Consider the following 26,395-nt stretch of genomic DNA (forward strand, 5'->3'; position numbering starts at 1 on the left):
TTCAGTTTGTAAAACTTCCTGTGTAATGATTTGTTTTTCCACCTGTTTCTCTGTGCTTTGGAACTTGCTGTGATGCTTTTACCTGGGGAGGGCCCAGGTGACAGTCCCAGGTACCAGTCAGGGGAGTGTTCTTACAGTGGTTGGAGTTAAGAACTGAAACTTCCAAAGTCCTGCCTCCTGGAAACACTCTGAGTCGGTTACACCACCCATTTAGATGACAAATTTTACCTATCTGCATTTTAAATTGATTTATGTCCAGTCCTTCCAGAATGAAACAAATCAATTATTTCCTGATGCCTGACATTCAGTTATTACAGTTCTCTTCTTATCATAAAACTAACTGGAGATGTTGGTGGTTACACTCTGAATAGTGATCCTGACAATGCATTTGTTGGGTTCATATCTTTCAGATTAATTCACTTTACAGTTAGAGAATTGGTCCTGAAAATCTGAGAACTTTATTGCTGCCACTGCAAATAATGAAATTAGAGCTTAGAACATTCTGGTGATTTTACTGGTGGCCACAGCTGGTGGGGAAACCTGAGGTGCTGAAATTCATGAGATCAATGAATTTCAATCTCACTTTCCCCTCTGGGAGAGTCTTTGGAACCTCTTGACTTGTATTCAAGCAGGGACCCCAGCAGTAATTCATAGTTTCAAGCAAGGAAATGCCTGTTTTAAGTGAATGCCGAGTTTATTTAGATTGAAACACGCAACTTATAAAAAAAATAGCTTTATCCAGACAGACTAAATAGATGTGATAAGTGCAATCCTAGCAAATATTTTTGTTCCTAAGGCATCAGCAGGACAGTTGCTTGTTCCATCACACCAGCAGTCTGTCTGCTCCAAGTCATGTGCTCAAGCATCTCTGTGTTGTCTCCAAAGCCAAAACCCCCCTTCTGCCTGAGAGAAAAACTGAATAGCTGTTTTCTTCAAAGCACAGCAAGGAAAGCCTTGTTGCATCCTGTTTCTGTGTCTCTAGTTTGTTGGGTTTTTTTTTTCTTATTCCAAATGGACAACCCTGCCTTATTCAGTAATCCTTAAAATGACAGCAAGTTTCTTCTCAAAGCTTGTAAATTATAATGAAGACTTGAGTTCTGTCCTCTCACAGCAGTAATTTTCCAGGGTGAAACATGGAGTTTGTGTGCAGCTTTTGTTGCTCTGGAGTTTATTGCAGGAAAGTGAGGGGTGCTCAACTTTGCCTCAGCTTTTCTCTTGTTTGTGCTCATGGTGCAAGAAGAGCTGGTTCAGGTGTATTCACCCCACTTTGACTTCAGCCTGGAATTTGTTTGCTTCACTGGGCATGGGGTAAAAAAAAATAATGCAGGGATTTATCATTCAGTTATGCATTTCTGAATTTCACTAAGTGTGTTTCTTACTTAATGATTAATCTTTAAAACAGAATCAGTAAAACAGGTTAACTTGGATGTTGTTGTAAGCCACACTTATCTACCTGTGGGATTTTTCAGTGAGGATGCTCCAGGATTATTGGTGTGGGATTGTACAGATATAAAACATGGTATGAGGACAGAAATGAAGTTATTCTTTAAAAGATAGTATAAAAAAAATTTGTTTTGGTGCAGGCACTTGATTTTTAATGTAAGATAGAGACAGTTGTGGTAGTAGCCATGCATCCTCTCGGCTGACCAGCTCCTCACTGGCTGTGAGGATGTCCCTTTGTACAACATATTTTCAGAGTGAACATTTTATGAAGTGATAAATGGAAGTAGTTTTGATTATTGGTGAAATTTAATTATATTTTTTTAATGGAAAGCAGTTCCATTCTTCATACATCTGAAGAAATAGATTCTTTTCCTCAAATTCTTCATCCTAGCAACACTGTATTCCCTGGGAACATTGCATTAAATTTGGTGAAGCAAAACAGGTACTTGCTGTTAAATATTTACTCTTGCAGCAACTTATTGTTGCAGTTGGAAGCAAGGAATTTTAAAGGAGCCTTTAAGCTGTCATATTGGAATGAAGCATTTCCACAGGAGCTGAAGTCGTTAAAATGTTCCTGGAACACTGAACTTGTGTCTGTAGTTCCAAACTTAACTACTGCATAAAGTTTTGGGTTTTTATTTTGTGGTGCTTAAAAACATGAATCCTCATGTTAAAATGAGTTTTCCAGCAGATGTGTCCTTAAACAAAATTAAAATAAGCTTAAAACCTTTGGGCCAAAGACTTTTCACATTTCCAGTGACTGCATTTTGAATGTGTTTGGCTGGGCTTGATGACTTTTTTACTGACAGCTAAATTAGAAACTTCTGAATGAATTGTTGGTTATACAGTCCTGTGGAAATCAGTCAATAAAACATTTAGGCACACTCAGGAGGAAATTACAGCACAACCTTGAAAACACACAACCAAAAATAGCGTGGAGTGCTGTGCTGTGATTCAGGAGCTCTCTCTGCCCAGAAATGCAGAGTCATGAAGCCACTCCTGCAGGTGTGAAACTCAGCATGCCTGCACTGGGGCAGGACCTCGTGGATGGGGAAGCTGGGTGTTTTGTGTTTGTCATTGTTTTATCTGGGATAAAGCACAGTTCACTAAAATCAGAGGTGCAACAACAACGAGGGTGACTGTGCGGGTTGGGTCCCTCCAAACAGCGTGTGCAGGTGCAGAAGTGGAATGATTCACTCTGACCTCTGTTCCCTCACTCTTCCCCTCACAGCTCTGCTCAATCCTGCCCTTCTTTCTCGTGCAGGACGAATCTGGAGGCACTTCAGAAGAAGCTGGAGGAGCTGGAGCTGGATGAGCAGCAGCGCAAGCGCCTGGAGGCGTTCCTCACCCAGAAACAGAAGGTTGGGGAGCTGAAGGACGATGACTTTGAGAAGATCAGTGAGCTGGGAGCAGGGAATGGTGGTGTGGTCTTCAAAGTGTCTCACAAACCCTCCGGCCTCATCATGGCAAGAAAGGTGAGGGGGTCAGAAAGAACAGCTTGGGGATGGTGTTTGTAGCGGACGTTGTCTCTGAAATGCAGTGATTTTATTTAGAGAAATAATTGCTGGTGACACACAAAAATTACTGTTTAATGCCAGCTTTCAGAGAAGGGGATGTGTTTCCATAAGTAGGAAATGTTGCACTTCCTCATCCCACATGAGCTTCCCAGTTTTTCAGAAGTAGTGTCACACGTGTTAGTAAGGAAAGGATTGGCATTTGTGCCTCCTTTTTCCCCCTCTCACTCAGGAGTAGGAGGCCTAAAAAATTACTGGAAATTATCAATTAGACAAAAGTGGCAATATTCTGTATTCTGGGCAGTAAATTCAGAGGAATGGAAAAGGTATCAAGGTGTCTTAAGAGCTTCCTTCACAGGCACACAGCAGAAAAGAGTTCTGGATGAGACTGGAGAAGAAGAGAACTCAAAAAAACAGGAATGAGGGAATGCATTGGAGTTCAGTGACATCTCCCGTTCTGTAGGTCCATCCTGGGATGCAGTTCTGGGCAGGAAGGGATTTTTCCTTCTCTGAGAGTATTTTTCATGCTTTATAACCTGGAGCAGTTGTGACCTAGTTTGCAAGAGAACTGAGATTTTTTTTTTTTTTTGACTGAAATAGCTTGATGTTTTAATTCTCATTTTGTTTACATGAGGAGCTTTCACTTCCTGTCAATATCCCTGGGAACAGAACACTCATCCCAGGTCCTATTGTTTTACTACACTGGGAACTTCCCTTTTTTTTGATTGAGAAATTGAAGACTTCTTTAAAAGATAGTTTAAAAATAATTTTCTTTTTAAGATATTTCTTTTTAAGAAGGGGACAGCGTCATCTTCAGCAAAACTAAAGGAAAATGTGCATGTGCAAAGAATAAACCATGCTGAGGACTGGCAGCTTGGGGAGAAGCAAAGGAAAATGCCCAATTCTGAGATGTGAGAATTATAAAATGCACAAGTCACTGAGGTTTTCTTGAACTAAATCAATTGAATTGATTTTTGTTTTTTTCACCTGCTGTGGGTTTAACAGGAAATTTTGCCCTGATTCATTAATATTTGCTGCAACTGAGATGTTTGCTGAATTGTGATTTTTCTTCCATTTATTAACCAAAATTTCAGCTCCATAATTCTCTTTCCATAATCTTCCCTTTCACATAGGGAACACACTTGTATTCTATGGGATAAACAGTCTAGTGGGGAAAATGAACTGGGGAGTTTTTAATGGGAACTTCAGCTCATTCCTTCCTCTCATGCTTTACAAACACCTGGACAGGTACTGTTCAGCAGCTGCCTCTGAGTCAGTGCATCTTTGACACATTTCCCTAAGGAAATGTGCTGCAACAAAAAGTTTCTGCTGGAGGAGTGTTTTGTGAAAGGAGGATGGAATTCCTGCCTTTCCTGGGTGCTGTGTTGTGGTGTTTTCCCTTGGCCACTAGTGTTGGATTTTGCCCTTTCTTGACCCAGAGATGGGGCAACTGAGAGGTGTTTTAAAAACTTTTATTTCATTTTCAGTCTCATGTGAAGGGTGAGACAACACAGATGTTATAATTCACGCCATCACAATCAGAAGCCAACTATTTTTTAATTACAATACACTATAACCTATTCTTAACCTATCACCTTTTACATACAAATTACAAACATAAGTTTACATACAAATGCATACTATGTGAACCTTCTGTCAAGCTTTAAGAATTCTCTACAAATCCATTTCCCACACACTAGGAAATCAAGGATGGATTATTTTACAGTTAAATTGTAGAATAATTCAGGTTGGAAAGGGCCTCTGGAGGTCATGAGATGCTCAAAGCAGAGTCAGCTCTGAGATCAGGGCATCTCAGGTATTGAAAACCTCTCTGAATGGCACAAATCAGTCCTGAAGAGTGGATTTGACTTTATTTAGTGGGCTTCTTTTGCAGCTAATCCACCTGGAGATCAAGCCAGCCATCCGCAACCAGATCATCCGGGAGCTGCAGGTGCTGCACGAGTGCAACTCCCCCTACATCGTGGGCTTCTATGGAGCCTTCTACAGTGATGGGGAGATCTCCATCTGCATGGAGCACATGGTGAGTGCAGCAATGGGCTCCCCACTGATGGGGAGATGTGCATGGAGCACGTGGTGAGTGCAGCAATGGGCTCCCCACTGATGGGGAGATCTCTGATGCCTTGTGAAGGCTGTCCTAGAACAGAGGCTGGGCAGAGTTACAGAATAAAGCAGGGATTTATTCAAAGGATCTCCTCCATGGATCCACCTTGGGCAGCACCAGAGCCCAGCCAGGGCTGCCCCAGGATGAACCAAAATGGTCCCAAAATGCACGAGCGCTCCCGGGGGCTCTCACTGGGATCAGCTCTGCTCCATTTGCACCTTGCAGTTCATTGTCCCATTCCAGCTTTAGCCCAGGCACTCCCATCCTGCTTGTTTTTCTCTCTCCAGCCCACGCTGTTTGTGCTCCTGGGCTGAGGTTTGGATCATTTGTCCTTGGTGCCCAGCTGGAGCAGGAATTGTTTTGTCTCCCTGCTCTGTGCAGAGAGCTCTCCATCCCATAATATGGAGCCCAGAGCCACACACTAAAGCAGCACAGAATGTGAAAAATATAAAAGCTAAAACCTAAAAAACACATCTTCTCCATCTGCATGGAGCACATGGTGGGTACTCAGAAAATTTATTTCCTGGGAGTTATCCCCTGGGGTTATTCCCTGAGCGTTCCCTCAGTGCCACCAGCACCAGTTACCAAAATTCTCTGCTCCACTGAGGATGTGGTTTGGATTTACTCTGCAAATCTAAGGTTAGGATTGATAGATGTTTTATCCCCTTCTCCAGTGTCTGCCCTGCACAAATGTAGCTTCCCAATTGCTTCTCTTTTCTCCTTTTGTTGTATTTCAAAATATTTACCCAGTCCTGCTACTTAAACACTTGTTCTGACTGGGGTTCAGCTTTGTTTTTTCTGCACAATGGACCAGATCACTGATACTGCAGCTGTGCATATTCTATTTTTTTTCCTTATTTATATGAATCCATATTATGTCCCTTTTTTAAATTTTACAGAAAATGCAAACCTGAACAATAGGGAACAAGCCCAGAGGGATCTTACACAACTTTTTTCATGCCAAAAAAATATTTTTCACCGGGTTTCATTTTAATACAAAGTACACATTCTTCTCGACATCTGTTTGCCTTTCTCCAGCCATATGGACTCAAAACATGAAAAGTAAATTTTCTGTAATTAAAGGACAGTCAAATTTGTTGCCTCACTTGGTGGAGGTTTTTAACAACACGAAACACAATACAGCCAAAGACCTCTTTATTTTTCCCCCTGAAAAGAGCTGTTTCTTTGGAGAGAAGCTGTATTTTTTCTGGAAAGTGCATGTGATTGTTGTAATGCTTCTGTGGTCCCTCAGAATTTTGAGAAGGAATCGATGGTTGCTTAGGAACGAGCGCTCAGGATGTGAGAGCTGAGGGGAAGGTGTGCACCCCCAAAATACAAATTCCTGCTGGGAAAGGGACAGTCAAGCTCTCAAAATTGAGAGGAAGAGTGAAAAATAGGAAAGTAGGTGTTAAAAAACCACAGTCTGGGCATTGCTGGAGAATATGTTGAATGTCACAGATGTGCACAGCTGCAGTTGCTGAAGGAGCCTGTGTGCTAGCACATTCCAGAAGAGAAATAAAAGGCCTAAAGAGTCTCAATTTATCTGTCAATGAGAAAATCACCAGCAGCAGTCAGGGTTTGTAGGTTCCTAAGCAGGGAATAATATATCTGACAGGGAATATTATGTCTGACAGCAAACATTTTCAGTTCAAGAGAAGGCAGGGGGAAATCTGGTGGCTCAGTGCTGAATCTGGTCCAAGCCAGGCTGGATACAACATTTTACACATAGAACAACTGATCAAGAAGTTATGAAACCAAAAGAGAGGTGGATTATTATAGTCATAATTTATATTATTATTATACTATTATTATAGTCTTAATTTATTATTATAGTCTTAATTTAGCATTAAGCTTAATGCAGATGACTGGTGGAAGTTTTTGGTCTCCTTTTGGATAAAAGATTGGATGAAAATCTCCACTGTGGTCTTTTTTTTTTCAGTAGTTACCACTCAGAAATCTTATTTTTAGCAGTGGGTTACAAAACCTAAGTAGGATTACGAACAAAAAGTTGGAGGTGGAACGGGAATGGAACTTGAGTGTTTGATATTTTTAGGTGCCTAAATTCAAGATCAATGCCTAACTTTGCTTAGCAGCAGGTATTTACCAGGCAAAAGGGTTGGAGGCAGCTCCTGCAAGACACTGCAGCCAGGACGAGGCAGCTGAATTGTGTTCAGCCTTGTCTAGGACCAGAGCTGCTCCTCAGGGAAGGGGAAAAAAGGTTTTTTTTCTGTAACAAAATTATGGTTAATATACCAGTGTCTCAGCAGAGACAGCTGTCCAGAAATTCAGACTGATTTAACAAGAGATTTCTAGAGATACATTTTTTTTTCTTCTGGTGTATTTTTAATCAAGTGTGGAGTATGTGGGTGTGTTTTTTACCAAAATACATGATCAGATAAATATTTATATTCTTCCCTTCTCATAAGAGTTGTAGATTTTAGTCCTCAAATAATCAACCTTTTTGTTGCAGTTTCTTTGCTTTCACCATGTGTAAATGTTGGTGAAAATTTCCAAAGGGGAGGTTAAGGCAAAAGGCAATTAATGATTCCAGTTGGATCTTTATGGCAAGTATTGGGAGTTATCCAGTGCTGATCCAGACAACAGGATATGGTTTTAAATTGGAAAAATAACTTTTCAGTTTCTTCTTTGGTTGTATAGTCTCTGCTCCAGAGAATCCAGACCATATGCACAAATCTATTGTTGAATCAGTTGCTAAAAATAAACAACATTTTCCCCAGTTTTCCTTTTGAAAAGCTCTTAGCAACAGTGGGATATATTTGCCTTTGCTGGGGGTGTGTGTGCATGCAGGCAGTTTATTTAATCTAATAAACAAGGCCATGGCTTACCAGGGAACCTTCAAAACATTTTCTCCCTATTTTGCTTCTTTCTGTGCCAAACCATCCTTGGAAGAGTCACCCTGGACCTGCAGAACTGACAGAGGCAGCTCCTCCTGGGCAGGATCTGCTCTGGGACAAGGATCTGGCTTCTCTCATCACCCTGGGGTGCCACTGGCAGCTGGGGCTGCCCCTGGATCCCTGGCAGTGCCCAAGGCCAGGGCTGGGAGCAGCCTGGGACAGTGGGAGATGTCCCTGCTCCAGGTGTAGAGGTCCCTTCCAGCCCCATCACTCTGGGATTTTCTAGCAGAAAACTCTGTCTCTCTCAGTATGATGAGTTTTCAGCCCCATAATCAGGATCAATAAAATCTTTTCTTTCTGTCTGTGGAGGAGGAGGATTATCATGGATGGATGTGACAAAAAAAAAATGCATTGGGCTGAAAATTACCTGTGAAAGAAACCTGTGAAATCCTTCCTGCTTGCCTGTCACTGTTTGGGGACAGTGCTTCCTTTAGGAGATCCAAACCATGGAAGTGCTGCTCTGGAAGAGCATTGTGTGCAGTGTTTATTTGAGTGGATGTTGTTAGTGGCCAAATGTTTGTTTAAAATAAACACAAACCTGACTGATTCCTCCTGAGGAGTGATTTATTTATTTCAGATTTGCACCACAACGATGTTAAAGCAAACATGAAGAGCAACTTGTTTTCTTATTGTTTTTGGTTTTTTTTTTTTTTTTTTAACAAATTAAGGCTTCAGTTTACAGCCCTGCTTAAAATATCTTAGAGCAATTTGATTCAAGTTTGACTATTCAAATATTTCTGATTAGGATGGTGGCTCCTTGGACCAAGTGCTGAAAAAGGCTGGGAGGATTCCAGAGCAGATCCTGGGCAAAGTTAGCATTGCGGTGAGTGGGGCATGGGGATGGCACCTCTGGGGCTTGGGTGGGCACTGCCACATCCAGGGGGATGAGGGAGAAGGGAATATCCCCAGATTTTTCAGGGTGTTTTTTCATTTTTCAGTCTCTTTTTGTACGTGGTAGCTGCGGGCACTGGAATGAGTAACACATTCTGGGCTGTGTGCTTGGAGGTGCTGCTTTTGGATCAGCTGATGCTTCTGGATGAGAGCTGAATTAACAGTTCCTTAGTTTTCAGAATTACCTGCTCCTCTCCATTCTGCAGCAAGAATGTAACAGAACTCTCTGTACACAGAACTCCCAGGAAGGGGTTGGGTTTATTTTTCATTTTTCTAGTCCAACTCAGTGTTGATTGGCAGTGATTGCATTTTGGGATTTCTGTTAAGCTGCATGCACTTGGAATTCTTGTACAGACAAAGCATTCAACTCTCTCTTCTGCTTCCTAAATTAATTTCTTTTTCATTTGTCTCTAGGTAATAAAAGGACTCACATATCTGAGAGAAAAGCATAAAATAATGCACAGAGGTGAGATAAAAGTTTGTGTTGTAACTTTCCTTGAGTATGATTTTTATTCACATTAAAATATCTCTTTTTTTCTATGCTTGGTTCTTTATGGTTCCATATGACTTTGGTTCAAAGGGTTTTTCTTGGGCATTGTAAGGCAAACTTTTTGTTTTAAATCCAAATCTCTTACCATGACTGTCAGGTGTCTTCAGACCTTGTCTGGGTTTATAATCCATGCTTGACCTGCTGTTCTTGCATTTTATGTGCACACAGAACTTGTCTGTGTTTGAGACTGATTGCAATTAAAACCTGAGCTAAATTTCATTTGACTGCTCAATAGTCATTGCCACAAAAACTTTTAAAAGAAAGTCACTTTTTTCCCCATGTGTCTTACATTCACATGCTGCTTATTGGGAGCTGCCATGCAGAACTGCATCCTTTTCATACTTTAAAACAATTAAAAAACCATGGTGAAGCTGTGTACAATGGGAGTGTTGCTTCTCCTAAGTATTTCGTTACTTTAGAATAAATGTATGAAATTATTTTCTGCTTTTAGTTGCCCTTTTTAAAATCCAGCTCCTTCATTAATCTGTTGCATGTCCCATTAAAGAAGAATGACCCTTGGTACAGTAATAAATCCATTTTTGCTGCTGTGGGTGTGCTGTAAAAGTGGAGCTGGAGCAGTGCTGGTGCCCTGCTGGGCAGCTTTGGACCACAGGAGAATATTCAGATTATAAAACACCTGCAGCAGACATTAATGCATGTCTGAATTTACATTTATTGCCCAGACCAAAAAGAGGAGTCAGCAATCCCAGCTTGCACAAGCTGTTGTAGGATCACCTTACACATGAAGATGTGTTTATCACACATTCCTGGTTTGTGGGGATTTTTTAAACAAATATAGCTCTCTTGTGGAGCAAAGAGGTTGGAGGGAGACTCTAAACATTTCTGGTGACAGTTTCAAAGTCATTTGTCTCTGTTCAGAGCATAAGGACTCCAGGGCAAGAGATCACCTTATTTTAGGGCATCCTGGAAGAGTTACTGCTGCATCTTGTCCTCAAGTCAGCCACAGCAGTGGGTTGTTACTATGTTGGTTGCTTGGGGTTTTTTTTAGGTTGATCTTGCTCAGCTGAGAGAGCGGTTTTTATTTATTTATTTTCAGTTTTACCATCTGTAAATCTGATAAATCCAAAGTGAAGCCCTCCTGATCTCGTTTAAGTGCAGCTTAACCTCACGGTGTTTGCTGCGTCAGAGGTTACACTGCAGGTTCATGGACCAGCACAAATCGAAAATTCCTCTTCTGCTTTGCTTCCAGCTTTACTGGATTGAGTGTGCCCTGCAGTGTAAAACTCCATGTCCACACGGTGGTTTTTGGTTTTCAGCTCAGTTTCCCTCCTGTGTGCTCTGACAGCAGCAGGAATCCGTGACCTTGTGCGCTCCTTGCAGAAGCTGCTCTGTGATCACATCACATCTGTGATGTCTGATAAAGAGGGAGCCAAAATGACATTTTGGGGGTTGATCATGGCCAGTGCTGGCAGCTAAAAGGAGAATCAGAGTCAGAGCAGTGAGTGGCTCTCCCATCTCTGCACAGCCAGAGCCAAACTTGCAGCTGCTGTCCGTGGGTCTGTCTGTGCCGCAGACCTTGTGCATTGTTTGCACTCCCCTTGTGAAGGCTGGGGTGCAGGTGAAGCTGCTCCTGGCAGTTTTTCCAAACTGCCTCTCCCTTGAATCCCAGCTGAGATAAACAGTGCTGGTGGAAGCACTTTTCCTGTGACTGTGTCAGCATTATTTTATACACAGCTCTAATAATTGGAGATTTCTGTGCCTTGCTTTCTCTCCTGCACTGACAAGGTGAGAACAGCATCTCACATGGGCTGTTTGTTCTCACTCATCCGTCCCTGGGGAAAATGTGTGCACTTGGTGGGCTTGTTTTCAGCAGGATTTATTGGAGTTGTGCTGTGGGGAGAGTGGGTGACTTAAAAATGAAGAGACATCCCTGTTAAACATGAGAACATAGCAACAAAGGGCCAAAAAAATCTGTTCTTAAATCTAAAGACAGCCAGGCTTGTGAGAACTCATTTGCAGGAAGGAATTTATTCCACTGCTATGTTTTATTACCGGTGTGGCAATATCAGCAAGTTTGGAATATTTAACCTAAGCTGCTTCCATGCACAGCTGTGTCCTGGACTAACTGAGGAAAAGTGTTCACTTGTCATTCCAGACAGCTCAAGGAAGAAGTTTTTGGGGCTCATTAGAGCAGGAATGGAAAATACAGTCCTTTTATAGAGGAAAATTCTCCTTTTATAGAGGAGAATACAGCTCTTTTCTAGAGGGTTTGCTCATGGGGAGCTTTGTGTTCTGGTCCTCTCTGAGCAGACAGGAATGAAATCACAAAACCTCTGGAAGTTCAACTGGTGGGATCCAAGGCAGGCACAGGAAAGGAAGGGGTGAGGACATGACTGTGCTGGATATTTTAATAATATCTTCTGTTCTGTTAAATAAAGCTATCTGTGGTGCTGTCTGGAGTTTAATCCTGTCTGGAAAGTCTCTCCTTGCAGAGAAGCTGCTTTGTGAGGTTCTGAACCCCAGCTGGAGGCAGCAGGGAAGTGTCACTGCTCTGTTCCAGGGCTGCACTTCCAGAGGATTCTTGTGAGATCCTGCCTTGGCAAATGGGAGCTGATTGGAGCATCCCAAAAATGTGCTGCAAGACACATCTGTGGTCTGTCTGCTCACATGTCTGCTCTGTAACTGGTGCAGGGTGAATTCTGGCTGAAGGTGTTATGACAACGTCCAGGGCCCCCTTTCAGAATGAGCCTGTGGGGCAGAGCAGAGGAAGGAACCTCTCACAGAGATTATCAGGCATTCTGGAAACTTCTCTGTGTTACCAGCTCCCTTTGCAGTGCCATAAATCCACCCCCCTGGCAAAGGACTTCTCTAGAATTCTCTTCCTGGCTTGTCTGGGATGGTATATAAAATATCTTCCACTTTCTTTAGAGCTGAAGTGCTTACATAACACATTTAGTGTTCCTTTTGTCTGCTCCTTGCAAGTTCCAGCATACATTTTGCAGGATGCCTTGGCATTCCTGTTCCTCTGGCAATACAAATCTCTGGTTTCCAGAGAAACTGCTCAAGTGCTCAGAGGCTCTGGAGTGAAAATAGAATAGGTGCTACATTTAGAGGGGTGGAAATGCAGCAGCCTTCCAAACATCACTCTGATCACATGGGGTGCCTTGTGTGGAAAATGAAAATACTCCAGGGAGGAGAAGCTTTGTGCAGAAATGCAGGGAGGAGATGGGGCTGTGCTGGTCTGAGAGCTGCAGTGTGGCATTGCCACCTGCAGAAACACTGAGGGGAAAAGGGAAACCTTCAAGAGACACGGGGGATTCTGAGACTTCAGGATGCTCATAAAGAGAATTTTGTTTGGCACTGACAGTGGAGAGTGGTGATTATTTTTTCTTTGCCATTTAATTATGAAGCAACAATGAACTTTAGAGATGCAAGTGAGGATTTACATCTTTGCTTTGAGTCTGTAGCTGTGCATTGGTGAGCAGCACAAACCTGGGTGTCTGTGATTTGTTCAGGCTCTGCTGTGCTTCCAGTGTGTTTTGCAAACCCTTTTTTCCACCTTGCTTTTGCACAGAGCTTTGGGTGCAGATTCCTGTGCAGCTGGGAATCTCTAATCCCTGCTGGCTGCTTCCCTGCTCCAGCTGCTTGGCCTCTGGGTTTGGTTGTTTTTTAGCTCCTGCTGGAGTTTTAGACTGGTAGGTCGAGCTCCCAGCCTGGATCCATCCTTTCCACAGTGAAGGGTCCCAGAGCAGGCAGAGCTTGCAGGAGGTGCAGCTGTGTGCCCAGCAGATCCTCTCCCAGGGGTGGGGAATTGAAAGCAGCACACACAAAATGCCTGCCTGGATTTTCCATCCACAAATCAGACCAGGAAACTGTGCCTGGACAGTTTCACTTGCCTGGAAAGGGATGGCAGGGACAAGAAAATGGAGCCACAATTTCCCCAGGTAGATAATTGCCCAAACTTAGTGTTGCTCCCCAAAAGGAGCTGAGGGGGGGGAACAGCTGGAATTGTTTTATTTTCCCCTCCCCACGGATCTTGCTCAGTGAGGCATAAACCTCCTGCATGGAGATCTTTGTCACATCAGTGTCCTCCTCCCAGGGACATCCCAGCCAAAGGGCAGCTCCTGGAATAGATCTGTGCTTGAAAGTGAAAAGCAAACAAAAATGTGACAGCCTGTAGACTTCTGAGGCTGCTCTGGAGTGAAATCATGATTCTCTTTCTTCATAACAACTTTCCAGCTCCCTTTTTTTTCTGCAGCATTACTCTGTCAGTGTGGGCTGTTGGTTGCTTGTTTTGATAATGGGTTGGTAATGACCAGCTAAGCAGTGAGATACAGTGAAAAACCTCCTTACAGCTATAAAAGAAACACTAAACACTTGTTCCCTGTACCTTTGCATTCACAAAGAGCTGTTATTAGTTGCTAAGCTACCAGTGACCCTTATTAAATTTCCATTTAGGAAAAGTGATGAATTCAAAATCATGAGGGGGCTCTGTCACAGGAAAAAAGACTACCTCCTATTATTTTAAATACACATTTTCAATAATAGGAAAATGATTTTTTCAAAGCTTTAAAAAAAAAAAAGAAAAAACACCAACAAACTCCAAGTCGAAACCAACAAACAAACCCAAGACCACCAGCCCAAAAAACCCCAACAAAGCCAAAGCCAGAAAGCAAGAACCCACTCCAGGGAGTGTTTGGCCATAAGATGATTTATGCCTATGTAGATAGGGAGGAATGATAGTGTGGCTGCTGTAATTCATTAACCTTTGTAAAAGAAATATGTAGGGCCTCTTTATTGATCATTTCTAGGCAAAGTCTCATCATTCAGTAGGAGTTGCACTGTTGTACACTTATTTATCTCAAAGGAGACCATTTATCTGCAAGGGGGATGTGGGTGCCCAAACCTAATACATAAAAGCCAGGAAAAACGGGGTGAAATCAAAAAGGGTGAAATCAAAAAGCTGACAGCCTTTTTTTGCATGTGTAATTTCAAATATTTCTTTTTATTTACCTGTGGTTAAATAGACAGTCTGTGAGGTGGACCTGGAAGGGACCCAAATCCCTGATTATTGCCAGAGAAGGGCCAGAATTGTGTCACAGAAGGGAAGCAAAGGGAGGCACATGAGAATTCTCACCCTGCATTGTCAGATTTCCTGTTTTATCTCCTAAATCATCCATTCTTTTTTTTTTTTTTTTTTCCAGATGTTAAACCATCCAACATTTTGGTAAACTCTAGAGGTGAAATCAAGCTTTGTGACTTTGGTGTCAGTGGGCAGCTGATAGATTCCATGGCAAACTCCTTTGTTGGCACACGCTCCTACATGTCTGTAAGTACAGATTTCAGTCCAGATTACACAGCTCTGAGCTTGTTAGGGCTGAGCTGTCCCAGTTCTGGTGATCAAACAAGAACCAACTGTTGCTGTTCCTGGTTCAGCTCTTCCTGCATTCCAGGAATGTTCTGGTGTCATATCAGATTGAGAGGGGTGCGGGGAAGAGCTGTTGCAGGAAAAGCCAAAAACTTGGAATATTTATAACACTCCAGAAGAGCTGGGGCTGTGTCTACACTGCAGAGCCCAGTCAGCTGCTGCCTTTGGGGGTTGCACACGTTGTCTCCCAGAAAAGCCCAGTGTTTATGGTTTGCTTGCCTTGGGGAGTGTGGTTCTCTTCCCACTCCAGCTTGTGCTGGGCTCGCTCTGCAGGCAGAGTGCAGGCACAGGAGAAATCCTGGCAGTGGGCAGGGAGTTAATCTGGGGCTGTTCAGGGTGTTCTGTGTCCCTGGGGATGAGGAACACCTTGGAACTTCTTTCTGTGTGATGTGCAAGCCCCAGCTAATGGCAGTGGCAGCTCTTTTATTCTCACACACTTCGTGCAGCACACAATGAACTGGTGCTCTTGTTCCCAGCTCTGGCTGAAGGATTAAAACTGTGTGGGCTTAGACTTACAGGGAAAAGCTTTAATGCTGCCTCTGTTCAGCAGGAGCCCTGCATTGTCTTTGTGTCATTTCTCCTAGGTGACACACCTGAAACCAGGCTGGGGTTGAAGTTCTCAGTCTGGGGGCTGCTGCTAATGAGCAAAACCAAATCCACAGCTCAGCTCATCCATGCTCCTGCCTTGCCCTGGCTCTTCCAGGAGCAGGGATGAGAGCCAAGTGCTGTCTGCCTTCAGTTTTCTTCAATTTGTTGTTTTTACAGGCTGAGGGTTTTACTTGGGGAGTTTTACTTTGCTCCCTGGCATCACAGACCAAGCCAGAGGGGGATTTTGTCCTGGTAGTGTCTGAGGGATCTTCTCTTGCAGGAGCTCCCTTTGCACACTTCAGTACATACAAAACCATACAGAATTATTACATGCAAACATCCCTTTTTACCACGTGGAGGTGTGTAAAAACAACACTGTTTAACTTGAACAGATTTCTAGATTTTAATGATATTTATATAACAAGTGCTCTCTCTGTTTCCTGCTCTTTCTCATCCACCCACCTTCCTTTACACTTATATTTTATGAAAATCTTGGGATTTGGACTTTTTTGTTGCTGCCCAGCAGTTGTGTAGTTTGTCCAGATGTCTTTGGAACAGACTGAGGTGGGACACTGGAGAAAACTCAAATATAATCTCAGTAAATGCTACAAAACTAATTAAACAAAACTATCACCCCCTTATGGCAGAAGGAAGAGGCTTTGCTGCATTCTCACATTCTCTGAGAGGGAGTTTCAAATTGCATATGTATTTTTCCAAAATGTTCATGCAATCAGAGAAGAATCTGCACCATTTTGGTAAAATATGAGCTTGATTTTAAATAGAGTACAGAAAAGTGAATGTTTTCTTTGAGAACTCTTAGTAAAAATGGATTTAAGGGTGAAGTAGATCAATGTATTAATAATTTCAGGAACCATATTCAGCACTGAACACAGACTGACAAAGCAGGTGTGAAAATTGAGCAAAAGGAATTGGTGCAGCACTCATCTGCTGGTTTTGGCAGAAGCAGGAGCTGGGTATACTGCTCAAAACTGAGGCTCTGTGAAGCAGTGGGACTGGAATAGTCAGATACACTTCTGATCATGATTCAACTGACCAAAAAAAAATCCCATACCTAAATAACTTTACAGTGTGTGAATCTCCTAAAGACAATACAAAATAGGTTTTTGGCTGAGTCTGATCTTGCCTGCAGAGCCTTGTGTAATTAGTCCATTAGATGTGTGCTAAAGAAATAAAACAGCACATAAGAGAATAATTTCTGAAGAGCCTCACTTCACAGTGCTGGAATGTTTGGGGAGCTTCAGGAAATCCAGAGGACAGATTTCCAGGAAAACACCAAGAAGTCACTCATTTGAGCCTGCTGTACTAATAAGTTGGGGTTTCATCCTTGAATTGATCCAGGTTATTGCAGAATGTAATTTTTTTTTTTTTTTTGGTAATTCCTTGTCCTTTTTTTTTTGGTAATTCCTGCTTCTCCTCCCCTCCCCTGTGTTTTGCAGCCTGAGAGGCTGCAGGGCACTCACTACTCGGTGCAGTCAGACATCTGGAGCATGGGGCTGTCCCTGGTAGAGATGGCCATTGGCAGGTACCCCATTCCCCCTCCTGACTCCAAGGAGCTGGAGCTGATGTTTGGCTGCCCCGTGGAGGGAGATTCTCCAGTCACAGAGACCTCGCCCAGGCAAAGAGCGCCCGGCCGACCCATGAGCTGTGAGTTACACCCCTCAGATTGATTTCCAGTACCCTGCCCTGCCACCTGCAAGCTTGTGGATATTCTCAGTTCAGTCAGAGAAAAAAAGAGAAAGATTTCTACCAGGCTAAGCCTGGGGAAAAGTCCAAAAGGAATGTAAAGAATCTGTTCTCTTACTTTGTGTTCACGTTGTTTATAGATCTGTTCTACCACACTGACCTAAGTCCAGTGTGCCAACCAGATGAAATGTTTTTACTCTAAGACAAATGGAATTAATGTTCACAGTGTTCTCTACAAAAGAGAGACGTGCTTTTGAATAAACACTCTTTTACCTTCTAAAATCATTTTAGAACCTTCTTTTACCTTCTAAAGTCATTTCGCCCATCCCTGGTCACAAGCTCCTTTTTATCTGATCCTGGTCTGCACAGTGGGGATTGAAACTTTAAAAAAGATCAGGGTTGTATTGGGCACCTGGCTCAGCTTCCCTGTGAGGAGCCCTGTGGGAGCAGAGCACCAGAGACCCTTTTGTTGGTGGTTCTTGTGAACAGCCCCAGTACTGAGGTGTTGGAACCCTGGATGCTGAGAATTTCAGACTTTCTGTGCTGCCAGGCACTGACCCCCAAGAGAACACTGCATTTGACCTGAGGCCGTGGAGAAGGCTTCCAAAATGGAATGACAGAACTGGGATTGTGGGTGTGGAGTTTGAATAGAAATGTGTAATATCACATAGTTAAAAACATAGAATTTAAGGTTTTAGAATATAGTAATATATATAAAATAAGATATAAAAGATATATACATATATAAAATAAGATATAAAAGATATAGATATGAAATAAGATATAAAAGATATAGATATAAAATAAGATATAAAAGATATATATATATAAAACAAGATAGAAGTTTTAGGACAGAAGCTAGTCCTTCTTCTTCACCTTCTTCTCCATGGGTTTGGGTGGTTTTGTGTAATGGGATAAAAAAGTCCACACTGGGAGCCACAAGTAGTTAGTTATTAGGTTAAAAGTAAAAATAATTTAAGGGTCATTTCTTAATTAGACAGTTTGTCCTTAAAAAGCCTTGTAGAGAGAAAGATATAACTCCATTTTTAGTTTTTTAAAGTGCTGTAAAACTCACAATTTGTGAGACTATAATATAAATAAGAACTAATAAACATCTGAGTCTGAACAAGGAATACCAATCCACACATTTAATCCCAACCTTAAAATAAGAACCCAAAAACTCCACAAAGTGATGCCCTGTGTGTGGATCAGACTCACAACCTTCAGATTATGAGACTGATAAAAAACCAAAAACTCCACTCTGAGACCCCAGTCTGGTGCTCTGGTTTTCTCCAGGACGCTGATCCAAGTGCAGCAGGGTGATTCCCAGTGAAGTGAATGCTTTGGGTCAGACCTGGAAATGTCTCTTTGCATGAAAGCATTTCCCTGTTGCACCTTTTCCCTGTAAATCTGCTGTGTGCCAGAAGTGTCAGACTTAGGCTTGCTAAAGCACCCCTAAAGCCATGGAGGAGGAGTGGCACTGATCCCAATTTCTGCAATTTCTCTCCCATTTCTTCCCAGCCTATGGATCAGACAGCAGACCCCCAATGGCAATCTTTGAACTTCTGGATTACATTGTCAATGAGGTAATTTATAAACTTAAAAATCTGCACTTCACAACTGTAAACTTTGAAAGCATCCTGGAATTTGGGGTTGGTGCTGTTTAGTCTGGTTTAGCCTTATGACTGAGTCACAATTCTCTTCTCTTTCAAATAGCTAAGCTCCAAGGCTAGTTAGAGATTCATATTTTAGAATGGGTTGTTTCCAGTATTTTCACAAGTACCACTGAAACTTGTGTGACTCCACTGCTTGTGTTCTAAAGAAAAAAAAAGAAAAGCATGCTCATGTTAGCTGCCATTGTAGCAGCTGGATAACAATTGCTCCAGCTGGATGAATTATTGAAAACTGTCCAGCTCACCCATTTGAAAGGCACAGTTGGTGTCTGGGTCCCTGCATTGCCTGTGCTACTGATAAATTGATAAATTGCTTCTGTAACTCATCTGCTTGCACTGTTCTCTCAGATTACAAATCTATTTTGCATATTATGTAACACCCCAATCTGCCAGCACTAACTCTGGGAATGGAGGTAGCACTGAATTACTGCAGCTGCTGTGGTCCTGCTCTTGCAGCATCCCTGAGGGGGTCAGTTTGGGCTGAAAAGCTGCAGTAGTTGAGAGTTTGGCAAGGTTATCTTGTGCCATCTCTGATTTAGCACAGACCTCTCCAGCAGGAGCTGCTCCCTCCAGCACAGGCTGTGCACCAGTCTCTGCCCTGTGCATAAAAGTAACTCAGTGTCAGGATGGAAACTTAACCCTCATCCTGTGGCCAAGTCCTGGAGGATGAGGCAGTAACGTGCAGGTTTGTGCAGTCCCCCTTCTTTATTTGTCAGAACTCTGTCTGAATTCAGAGCCTGAACAAACTCATTCCCAGGGACAGAAAACTGACATCAAAAGCATTACGGAACTAATGATGTGCAGGGCATCTTCCCTCAGCAGTGTGGAGGATGACAGGGTGCTAATTAGTGCTCTGGGCCTTCTTTAATGAGAGCTGAGGCTGTGCTCACCCCATCCAGGTGGGTGTGTGGAGAAAATAGAACAACCAACCAACCAAAACCCAACAAAACCCACCCCATGCCAGGGAAAGTCTGGTTTAGTACTGAAACACCTGAAGTCTTGCAGCTGGGAGTAATAACCCCAATCAGGCAGGGTTGTACAGCCTTGCTCAGATGTGGGACATGTAACTGTCCCACACTGCAACGTTATGCTGAATGATTGCTGATTTGAAAAATGTATTTATTTATTTACAGCCACCTCCAAAACTGCCCAATGGCGTCTTTGGTTCCGAATTTCAAGATTTTGTTAACAAATGGTGAGTAACTTCTCTGGATTTTCTCTGTGGCTGAGTGGCAGAGGGACACACTGGGCTCAGCTTTGTCTGTCAGGCACTTGGCAATCAGAGTCCCTGCTCCAGGCCAGGGCAAATGTAAGGATTGCAATCAGCATCATCAACCCTCTTTGGGTGTTAATTGCCTAAAGTTCATCTCACAGGCAGCATCCAGAGGAGCCCCAAGGCTCGGGGAGATTCTCCTCTTCAGCCCTGAATTTCTGCTGCTGTGTGCAGCTCAGAGCAGTCCTTAGGGAGTGACCCCCAGCACAGAGAGCTTCTGCAAGGCTCAGGCCCCTCATCCTGCAGTGCCTGTGCCATGGGCTGCAGAATCCTGCAGGCTCCAGATGTTTTTCCTTGCCCATGAGCCAACGCCTTTATCCCAGCAGCCATTCCCCCATCTCTTCACTTTCCCAGCTGCACCTCAGTGGTGCCAGCACTGAACCAGTGCTAAGGGAGGCAGCTCATTGCAGATCAAAAGTTTGGTTTTTTATCAAATATCTCTATTTACAGCTTCCAAAAGGAAACCCAGACATGCAATAACCCTACTTGATACTGAGCTTGAAGAGACCTGGGGCAAAGACACATGAGGGATAAAGTTGTTTTAGTTGAGATGGGATTTACCTCCCCAGCTTGGTTTAGACACTCACCATTCTCAGACAACTCAGGATTTCTTACCTGGAGCTGTGGAACCCCCAGAAGGGAATTGCAGGTTCCCATTCTGTCTGAGAGGCACCTGGTGCTTTTATTGAGTGGTGCCAGAGCAGAGCAGTCCAACCAACAGGACACAACTCGAGCCTTATTTTAAAAGATACTGGAGTGTAACTTGTGCTCCACTTTGTGTTTTCCCAGTTTAATTAAGAATCCTGCTGAGAGAGCCGACTTGAAGCAGCTGATGGTAAGTGAAGGTTTTTCATTTCAGCTAAGAGCCTTTCCCAGGCAGGCTGGATTCCTGAGCTGGCCCAGAGCAGGTCAGAGCAGTGGCCTCGAGGGTGGCTGGTGGCCCATGAGGAGCTCAGCTTGAGGAGGAACAGCTTTTCTGAGCTAGAGATCAAGGGGCTGCAGGTTTCACACCCTCCTACAATAGGGACTGTCAAGGAGACCAAAATTCTGGTGGGTTGTGGAGTCTGCCATTTGATAATCACAATGGGTGACTCAAATTAATTAACAAAAGAATTCTCTCTTGAGTTTATTAGTTAATAATAAAGTATTGATTAATACTTTTAGGAGGACAAAAGAACAAAGTTCCCCATACCATATGGACTAATTAAATACATTTTTAATCATCTGTTGTGGAACACAAGATTTGTCACTTGTTTACCAGCTTTGTCTGGCAAAATCTGTAGAACTGAACACAAATCCTGCATTTTTTTCTGTGTGAAATAACCATATCAGTCTCAGTGCATCTTTTTATGCTTGTAAGTGCAATGCCAGCACTTCAGGTTTTCCCTGCCCTGACCCTGCTGCACAATAATGGTGCAAAATGCAAAGAGACTCTTTTTATTACAAAAAAAACCTTTTAGTGCCCAGGCAGACATTTTCCAGAGTATTGCCTTGAGTGGCTGAGTCACATCCTCATCGTTTCTGTGGTGCAGCAGGCACTGTGGCAGGATTCCTCTGGGATACTTTGCCTCGTGCTGGCCGTTCTGCATTTCTGTGGAAATTTCTCCACGTGCTCTGTAAAGTTTCACTGCTCGATTGCTCCAAGTGGATTTATGGGTGCTCCTGAGGGCTGCTCCTGAGCAGACTGAGAGCTGCCACACTGACCCTGTTCTCCTGTGCCCAGATCCATGCTTTCATCAAGAGATCCGAGGCGGAGGAGGTGGATTTTGCGGGGTGGCTCTGCTCCACCATCGGCCTTAACCAGCCCAGCACCCCCACGCACGCCGCCGGCGTCTGAGCCCGGGGGCAGCTCCTGGACTGTACCTCTGGTGACAACCACGCTCTCCTGGTCCTCTTTCCTCAGCTTGTACCTGTTCAAACATGTATTTCACCTCTTAAGGAAAGAATGTCTTGATAGCATGTGCCAAAACGGTTTTAAATCTCGTCCTAAACTAATTGGTATCGTACCGGGTTCCGTCGTTCACTGACCAAATGTAAGCTGTGTAAGTTCCAGTGCTTGCTGATTTTAGGTGATTATGGATATTCTTTCTTAATGAAAATATCACTGGGGCAGGGAGGGGGGTTGGCCCCTGGCTTGTTTGAACTTTACCAAGCCTCTCTGTAAATCGTTGGTACTTCAATCATGCTTTCCCTGAGCTCCCCGGGCTCGGGATCGGGATGCTCCGAGCCTGTCTGTGAGCATGCTTTGCTGCTGCCCAGCTGTTCCCAAAAGTTAGGCTCCAATTTTGCTGTTGTCTAGAGATCTCTCTCTTTGCAGGTGAAGAAGGCAAGAGCTCTGCATTTCTCAAAATGCACAGGGCAATATTCTAATTGTAGACTTGTTCATATTTCTATATTTATTTTTCGAACATATCATCATCCTTGGATTTAGTGATGTACGTCTTTCTAATTGATTTTTAAAAGTTAGTTCTTGGAAGTGTCCTATGGAATCAAGACAATGATCCAAGCACTTTGCTTTCTTTTAACCTAAAGAGTCATGACAACTGTGTTTAGTGTCTAAAAGTGTATGAAAATCCTTTATTGTTTTATTCTCTCAGATGTTTAGCAATGGGTTCTCTTAATAAATATATTATCAAGTACCTTCTTGAAGCTTTTTTTAAAACTTGACCAAGGCTTTTAATCTGGTCGTGCACTATAAATTTCAGCTCTTTGAAAGGATGCTTAGGATGAGGAAATGCCTGAAATTCTTCCCCAGAAGGAATCCCCATCAGCAGGACATGAACTTCCACATGGCCAAAGGATTGGGTATCAAAGGGCTGGCACAGCCTGGGCTAGCAGAGGCAGGAAATGACTCAGTGACAATCCAGGCCTTCCTCCAGCCTGTCCTGGCTGGAATGAGACCTGAAGTGACAGCTGGGAGGGTGTAAATGGAACTCTGTCCTGAGCTTTTCCTACACCCAGCAAACGGAGCCTTTTACTGTTTGCTGAAAGAAATACACAGCAAGGTTTGGGAGCTTTAACTCCCACTTTGGGTTGTCCCCCCAGACAGCAATAATTTGGGCACTGCAAGCACAATTTTAAGGACAACAGGAAAGGAACTTTATTGCAACATGCACTAGAACTGGGCTGTTCAAATCCAAAAGCACTCGTTCACAAAAGCAGCAGGAATTCTATCTGTGAAAACTACTCTGGACCATGCTGGGCACAAATAACATCTTTCAACAGTCAAAATTACCCTTTGGAGTTGAAATGTGCCAAGAAAGGCCAGGATGGCTCCTGAGCTCCTCCCAAACCAGCTTTTCACACACATCACTGCAAGGGCTTACTTGACCATAGCATTTTTGGCTCAGACTTTTGTTTTTTTTTTTTTTTTTTTACCTGTCAGGCTTGGGAAAGCTTTGTTAAACAATCCCTTCACTGCTGTTCTGAATTCCTTCATTAAGACATCCAAAACCCAAATAGTCTTTAGTACAGGATGAAGCCACATTTACATCCCAACAGCTTCCATTGGTACAAATCAAACAAGAGCCAAATTAATACTCATTAAACAGTGGCAGGAATTCACTGGAGGCTGAATGTCAGTTCTGACCCACCCCCAGGATCCCAGTCACTTTTCCAAATGCAAGAATTGTGGAGATTTCACATCACTTTCCATTCATAACTAAGTTCTTACACTCCTCATGCTCCTCCTTGAAAATCACATTACAGCAGGCGACCTTGCCTTGATTTATGAGGTTACAATGAGAGAAAAAGAAAATAAAAGCAATTTAAGAGTGCTACCTTAGTACAAGCACCACGGATCATTTCTTAGTCTACAATTTGTGGACAAATAAAAGGCTCCTTGGCTGCTGCTCTGAAGGAGCAGAAGTAGAAAGTCCTTCTCTGGGACAGACTGACAGGACTGAAGAGCACCAGGGGGACAGAGAGACCTCTCTGCTGTGCTCAGAATTGGGCTGACTCTGGGAGTAACTCCAGCTTTGTGGAGCTGAGAACACAGCAGCTGAAGGCTGCAGACAGCTCTGGACACACCTTTTCTCACCTGTATCTTAAATTGCCAGTTCAGGCAAATGAGGTTAGAATGTAATCACTGGGGCAGCACCAGCCTCCAGGACCTGGATTTGTTCCTCACATCAGGAAGTGAGAACAGACAAGTTATTGCTTTTAGTGCACGTGTTAAATGGTCTGGTTGATCAATTACTTCTCCCTTCCACATACAAAGATGTTGTAAGAGCTACATTAGGCTTGAAATGTGGAATGGATTATGCTACATATTTGTGCAGCAGATTTTCATTCTTTCAACATCTGAGTCAAGATGTGCCCAGCCTGTGAAGTTCACGTGTTCAGTGTCACTGCCCTCGGCTCTGATAAGTCAAATAGTTCATACCCACACACAGCACAAAATGGAAATCACTTGGTGAGTTTCAGATGAATGAAGAAGAAATTCCTGAGTCTGTATTAAAAACCATCTCTGATTTTTTTTCTCTCAAGAATCAGATTCCTCTTCCTCCTCCTCCTCCTCTTTATCATCCTGAAGACTGAGGTGTAGCTCTGTTTGATTGATGGCAGCCTCATTGTCCATCTGCCCAAGAGTCTGTCAGAGAAAAGGGCTGATTACCAAACCTAGCACAAACACCAAACACTTCTCAAATCACTGTTACAGCTGTGCACTGTTAATTAAAGGTCCCAGAGCTAGAACTGCTGACTGAGAGCCCATCACAGCAACAAGGCCCTGGTCTCCATGGAAAAGCTGCACCTGGGTCAGGCTGGCCAGGTATTGAGTGGAAAGCTGCAGAGCCTGTGCCTCCACCCCAGGGTCACGAGCATTAAGCAAAATATTTAACACATGGTGAACTGAAGCTACACCACACAGGTATCTCCCAATCCCCCTGGAAACACCGTGCTGCTTCTGGGGATGGGAAAAGGCGAAACCCTCTAAACAAACCAGCAGCAAAACTGGCACTGTACAGCTGAGCTCTGCAGTGCTGAGAAGCACCGATGAGGTGCCAGGAGGATCTGCACAACCCAGCCCTGCTCATGCTGCCAGCCAGCCGTGGGGCCCCCTCCGAGCCCAGGGCCCCCCTTACCTGCTGAGTGTCCTCGGCCAGCGCTGGCAGGGCCACGGGGACGTTCTCCTCGCCAGCCCTGATCATGGACTGCAGCGCCAGCTCCTCCACCTGCAGGGACCGCACTGAGCGCCGCCGGCACCGGGAACGCGGCCCGTGCCGAGCCCGCTCACAGCTTGGGGGCTTTACCTCTTAAAGCTTTGTTCAACCTTCTGCAATCTGTGCTAAGCTCCTTTATTAGCACGAGTCTCTATACCCGAGCAGTCTTCAGTCCCACTACCTGAAATTCTGCCTTCTGCATCCATCAGCTAAGGCAAACCATGCACTCACATTTACCTCTTCAAGATGTATCCTACTCGCACTCACAATTACATTTATCTCTTCATACATCATGCACTCACATTTACCTCTTAGAGGTGTATCCTACTCAAAATTACATTTATCTCTTCATGCATCCTGCATACACTCGCATTTACCTCTTAGAGGTGTATCCTACTCACGCTCACAATTATATTTATCTCTTAATGTATCCTACATTCGCTCACATTTACCTTTTAGAGATTTATCCTGTGCACACTCACATCTATCTCCTAACGTATCCTACATCCATCACACTCACAGTTACCTCTTAGAGATATATCCTATGCACACTCACACCTGTATTTATCTCTTAATGTACACGTACACTCACAGTTGCAGGCACTTTGATACAGATGTACCCCACACACACTCACCATTACATCTACCTCCGAGACGTACCCTGCACAGCTCCATTTACCCCTCAGAGCTCCGCAGATGGATCCCCCTTTCCCAGACCAGCCCGCAGCACTTCCCTGCTCTCCCTCACGCAGCAGCGCAGGGCCCGTCCCGCGGCGGAGCGCGGCCGCGTTGGCGGCCGGGGCCGAGGGCAGGCCCGGCGCCGCTCCCGCCCCGTCCCCACCGCCGTCCCGCAGCCCCGGGGTGTCCCCGCGCACCCGCAGCCGGCGGAGCTGATCGTGCAGCACCGCCTTGAGCCGCAGCAGCGTCTCCTCCTCCCGGCGCAGCTCCTGCAGCCGGCTCAGCATCGTCCCCGCCGGCGGGAGGGACCGCCCCGCCCCGTGACGTCACGACCGCCAGCGTGACGTCATGCCGCGACAGCGGCGCGCGGCTGCCGCCACCGCGCGGCCACCGCCGGTCAGTGCAGCCGCGGCCCTGGCAGCGGGAACCGCGCGGGCCCGCCCGCTCCTCCCTCCGCTCCTCGCCCCGGAGTTTCCGTTTGAACGCCCGCCCG

The 26,395-nt window shown here is 44.1% G+C and overlaps 2 protein-coding genes across 2 annotated transcripts in view; one reads left to right on the top strand and one right to left on the bottom strand.

The window, feature by feature from the left end:
* MAP2K1 (mitogen-activated protein kinase kinase 1) overlaps positions 1-22,701 on the top strand; it is a 34,309-nt gene extending 11,608 nt beyond the window's left edge. The window contains exons 2-11 of the mRNA XM_053988347.1: positions 2,708-2,918; positions 4,852-4,998; positions 8,740-8,817; positions 9,300-9,351; positions 14,601-14,725; positions 16,870-17,077; positions 18,638-18,702; positions 19,923-19,984; positions 20,852-20,897; positions 21,786-22,701. Of these exons, the coding sequence (XP_053844322.1) occupies positions 2,708-2,918; positions 4,852-4,998; positions 8,740-8,817; positions 9,300-9,351; positions 14,601-14,725; positions 16,870-17,077; positions 18,638-18,702; positions 19,923-19,984; positions 20,852-20,897; positions 21,786-21,899 (1,108 nt within the window). The 3' untranslated portion in view covers positions 21,900-22,701. The remainder of the gene's footprint in view (positions 1-2,707; positions 2,919-4,851; positions 4,999-8,739; positions 8,818-9,299; positions 9,352-14,600; positions 14,726-16,869; positions 17,078-18,637; positions 18,703-19,922; positions 19,985-20,851; positions 20,898-21,785) is intronic.
* Positions 22,702-24,517: 1,816 nt separating this feature from the next.
* SNAPC5 (small nuclear RNA activating complex polypeptide 5) lies at positions 24,518-26,313 on the bottom strand. Its single transcript, XM_053988348.1, has 3 exons — positions 26,100-26,313; positions 25,147-25,236; positions 24,518-24,653 (listed from the first exon to the last, which is right to left on the bottom strand). Exons 1-3 carry the CDS (start codon positions 26,187-26,189, stop codon positions 24,546-24,548), a joined length of 288 nt encoding a protein of 95 aa, XP_053844323.1. The 5' UTR covers positions 26,190-26,313; the 3' UTR covers positions 24,518-24,545.
* Positions 26,314-26,395: the final 82 nt, after the last annotated feature.

This window comes from Vidua macroura, chromosome 12 (assembly GCF_024509145.1).
Source record: "Vidua macroura isolate BioBank_ID:100142 chromosome 12, ASM2450914v1, whole genome shotgun sequence".
In the NCBI taxonomy this organism is placed as follows: Eukaryota; Metazoa; Chordata; class Aves; order Passeriformes; family Viduidae; genus Vidua; species Vidua macroura.